Source organism: Pygoscelis adeliae, unplaced genomic scaffold, assembly GCF_000699105.1.
Source record: "Pygoscelis adeliae isolate BGI_AS28 unplaced genomic scaffold, ASM69910v1 Scaffold57, whole genome shotgun sequence".
In the NCBI taxonomy this organism is placed as follows: Eukaryota; Metazoa; Chordata; class Aves; order Sphenisciformes; family Spheniscidae; genus Pygoscelis; species Pygoscelis adeliae.
Window position 1 is genome coordinate 9,684,108 of NW_008825615.1, and position 4,492 is coordinate 9,688,599.

The following is a 4,492-nucleotide window of genomic DNA, read 5'->3' on the forward strand; positions in this document are numbered from 1 at the left end:
CCCCCGGCCCGCCCGCGGCCGCTGGCACCGCGGCAGCTGGAGCAAGTTCAGCTTTTCTTCTCCCACAGCACTGGGGCTTGGCTGCCCTTAAAGAAAATCCTCTCCTAACAACGTGTCAATGTTACATTCCTCCACAAAGCAACTTCTATTAGGGGGGCTGGGAGCTTGGCGCTGCCTCGCCACAGACTGGGAGCTTTGTGGCTATGCAGAAAACAGGGAGAGAGGGAACATTTCCTGCATTAAAATGCAATACCCTGGGCTCGATGATTTATCCCTTGCACAGGGGCACATCCCCCCCTTCCCCCATTCCCGCATGGCTGCTCTGAAAGACCCCCTCACCCATAGGTTACAGCCAGAGCCCCCCATCTAGGTTCAGCCTATGCTTTCTCTGCCTCTCATCCCTGCAACGTCCTTCCCAAAATCACCCCCCGACCTCCCCAAAATGTCAGGAGGCCAAAACAGGAGGTATGAAGCAGAGCGGCTAAGCAGAGGCCTGCCACTCTAATTGCTGGTCCTCTGTTTTCCCATCCTTCCACAACCCCCCTTTTCCAGTAGGGATACAAAGCAGCTGCTGGGACTGACACATAAACCCCCCCTCCCCACTAATATCGCTATGAGATTCAGAGCCTTCGTCTCCTGGAGCCGAGGCCACCTGGAGAAGGGGCGCAGCAGGAGGCCATGGCTCCTTTGTGGGGCTCCCAGCAGGTCAAAACAGTATGTGCTGACTCTGTGTGATGCCTCATGTCTTCAAGCATCGCAGGCAGAGGGTTAACCCTGAAGAACTGCATTTGCTTTTGGTTTGTTTTCAGGTTGTTGAGGTGTGGCTCAGTTGGGACCAGGTGTTCTGACCATGGTACATCTCCTGGTCTTTTAGTCAGGTTACCCGCATGCCTTTGGAAATGTTTTCCTTGCAAAGTCAAGGGATCATATCAAGAGGGCCAAGATTTTGTAGTCGAGTGGTTGCAGTAAAGAGGTGGTGAAGGGGAGAGTGATTCCTGGCTTGCAACCTGTGGGCAGTACTGTAAGTGGGGGCTGAAAACAGATGGATCCTGCTTATGAGGAGTTTCAACAGTGCTCAGCAGAACTATATGCTGAAGCTTAGGCCAGTTTAGAAATGAAAATGCATCCTTCCCTGCCCTGAGGGAGTGTGCATCTTCTCCAGCCCTTTCACCTCGTCTAGAGGCGAGCTGGAGTGGAGAGCAAGTCAAATGAATGTGAGTATCAAGGAGAGCCAGCAGCAGGATCTACACACCGGTGTGTGATGCAGTACCCCCCCCTCCAAGAAGCACCTACCTTCTTTTGGTGGCCGTTTGGCTTCTCTGGTGAGGTTGCAGACCTGGGTAGTTTGCAGCTCCTGGGTCAGGCAGCCCTCCGTCTGCTCATTGAGGGGCAGCACCACGTTATTGAGCAACACTAGGGACTGGTCATCTGTTCCCCATTCTCCCAAATGCTGAGGGCAGGTGCATTTTGTATACATGATCCCACAGGACTCGGTTCTCCCATTCTCGGATTTCAAGCAGCTCTCCAACCAAGTGCATAACACATGGCACCCAAACTGGCTTGGGCTCACCTTGTTCAACACCAAAAACTCAAAGAAGGATTTTTGGTCTTCTTCTTTTTTGTGTAATCCTGGGAAATCGATAGGATAGACACGGCGTATCTGAATAAAATTCTTATCATACTGCAGAAATACAAAAGCATTCTTGGAATCGCAAAGCTGCATTATAGAATGGTTATTTTTTAAAAGATCCTTTATTTTTTCATGGGAAAAATGATCAAACTGATAAGCCAAGAGGGAAAAGTTGGAGCAGCTGAAGTCCTTTTTGGAAAATTTCAGGTAAATACTATATTTGGTCGGATCTGGATTTTCCAGCGTCCAAGTGCAGTTTGTGAAGTTTTTAGGAAACATTTCACTTACAGAATACGATCCATAAATGACCCCCTTCACCAACGTGGAACACCAGAAGTCTTGGGCAGCATTAAATCCAAACATAACCAGTAGATAGGTGGAAAATATATAAATCAGCAAATTACGAACAGCCTTCATCCTATGTCATTTGGCCTGCAGGAGATGAAATGAAATAAAAATGCAAGTAGAATTCTTCACGCATTGAAAACCAAACTCCTTCCAATATTCGAGCCAGCTGTTTTCAAGCTTGCCGTTAGAGCCCCTTTCAGAAAAAAAGGGCAGGTAATTTTTATTTTATAACGCAAGGGACGGGTTTGCTGCTGTGTGCACAGCGCCATCACGTGGCCATCGCAACAGCCAAGTCTTCTACAGTCAAATTAAAAAACAACATCTATTAGATTATTAATAGGAATGTCCTCTCCTGTCTAGGATGTAGTCATCATGGCGTGGACTAGAACTTCTCAACTTAGGTATAAACCTAGACGCCTTACCCGACAGACCAAGAAAAGAGAAATTTATTTATTTATTTCTTCAAAAAGTAAATAAGTAGTCTGCTATAGTAATATATATGCATATACAATATGCACATGCAGAATTTCACTGGAATAGAACAAGAAAGCCAGTAGCATCTGTTGTTATATATTATTTTTCTATTAAGTCTGAGAAGTAACTGTGAAGAATTACAGCCATAATTTAAAAACGCACAAATTATTATTTATTACAGATGGAACATTATCTCCCATATGCCTACATGCCTTCGCAGTGGCCACCTGGTATACAGAGGTCTCTATAAAAAGAAAACCCAGGCAGGCAATACTGAGATTAATGTATTAATACAATTTTGAGACTATTGGAGAAAGAAACAAAGACAGACACATGAAACCAGTACTTGTCTGACACTACCACTAAATGCCAGCTTTTTAAGAGCAAAATTTCAATCTGCTACGACCTCTTAAGATATATAAAACGGATCACTGTATTAGTATCTACAGCCAGTACCTCTATATAGCTGTCAGTGCTACAGCAGGATCTCTGCACCTATTGGACTGCACTTGCCCTCTTACTACAAATACCTTGTACTGTCTGATTAGCTGTGCTTTGCAGATGTGCGCTTGAATGATGAAAGACATATTACATTTTCTCCGCTAGTATCTCCAAATAAAGCTGTTTTACTGCACCTGTCAACTGTTACAGCCTCCACATGCGCTGTTCTCTTAACAGTGGCCTAGGTTAATAAAGCGAACCTTAGTTATATTTACCTCTGTAACGTTATCCAAAAACTTCAAATTGACGGTTTTCAGCATTAACCTTTGAGAAGTTGCTTATCTGACAAATGAGTAGCTTTTCGCCTTCTGCTGTCAAATGCAAGCAGACAGAAGTGATGCCAAGCTAATTTCAAAACTCTCTAGATTGCAGTCTCTTCCACTGTTGCTCTGTAAGCAGAGGCAGACATACACACACAGACACCGTTACTGAGTTTTGATGTGTGTCTTTGCCTAGCTTTTCATCTCCTCACCAAACAGCAAGGCATCTTCTGTCTCCCGTTGCGTAACACACAGCAAATCACCGGTTTAAGCTCCCTTGAAGAGATTTTTGTATCTCCTAGATTATAATTCAAACTCTGAATCTTGAAATAGGCAAAGCAGCACCAACTCCAACGCTCTTTATAGCGGAGGTTTAAGAAAAAAAGCAGAGCTGCTGCCGGGTCTATCCACACGGTTAGATTTTCTCCTTTCTGAGCATCTATTTCAATGAATGACACAGTCCTCCTTCTCCAAGTAGGGCTGGTACAGCATTTAAGGTTTGAAAAAGGAGAAACTTGTTGGGAATTCTGGAAACAATTTCCCCTTTGCTGAAGCACTTTGCAGGCAATGCAGTTCTGCGCAGTGTTATTCAGGATGGTGTAGGCGTTGAAAGCCAATGTGACAATAAGTGTCTAAATTAGGAATTCCACCCATGAAAAAGGATTAATTTTATAATCTGGAAAGCAAAAAGGAGGCTTATTTGCTTTTCTGTTTGAGAAGGAAAAAAGCCTCCGACTTTTCCCATCCTATGTAATATTTGCACTAGAAAAATAAAGACGTCTGCAGTGCTAGGCTGTTTTCTATGAAGAAATGTAATCAAATAGCCCTCATTTTAGTTGTGCGTTTGTTCATGCAAGGCTACTGAAACACAACATTGTCTTAATCTCTCTCTCCCTGTGTGCATTACACACACACACACGCACACACACACCCCCAAATGAGTGTGCCAGCAGCATTTCGTTTAGTTTGCAGTATTGCTAAATGCAAGAGTGAATCTGCTCACTGAACGGATTAGGCACTCGGATTAAAAAGATCTTTCTTTTCCATGGAGGAGGGAGTTAAAGACGGCCACAGAGGCTTAAGGTTGCCCATTTGGGAAGGGGGAGAACCCTCGTCTGCTGAAAAGCAAACGGGCGTTTAGTTTGGATATTCCCCAAACTGATTTTCTAGGTGACACTGTAGTTTAGCCGAACATAGACGGCGCCATCACTCCATTTATTTTTTCCCCCAACAGAAGACCCACTTACTTCTCTTATTTTAACTTCCTATTAACCTAACA

At 44.4% G+C, this 4,492-nt stretch overlaps 1 protein-coding gene across 2 annotated transcripts in view; it reads right to left on the reverse strand.

The window, feature by feature from the left end:
• The window catches only part of BAI3 (brain-specific angiogenesis inhibitor 3), a 481,908-nt gene that overhangs the window by 476,842 nt on the left and 574 nt on the right, over positions 1-4,492 (reverse strand). Inside the window, exon 2 of one of the 2 annotated variants that reach the window (XM_009333162.1) lies at positions 1,294-2,062. In XM_009333162.1, coding sequence (XP_009331437.1) covers positions 1,294-2,047 — 754 coding nt within the window. In that variant the 5' untranslated portion in view covers positions 2,048-2,062. Of the gene's footprint in view, positions 1-1,293; positions 2,140-4,492 lie in introns of those variants that run through there. The other variant, XM_009333161.1, reaches the window with a different exon arrangement.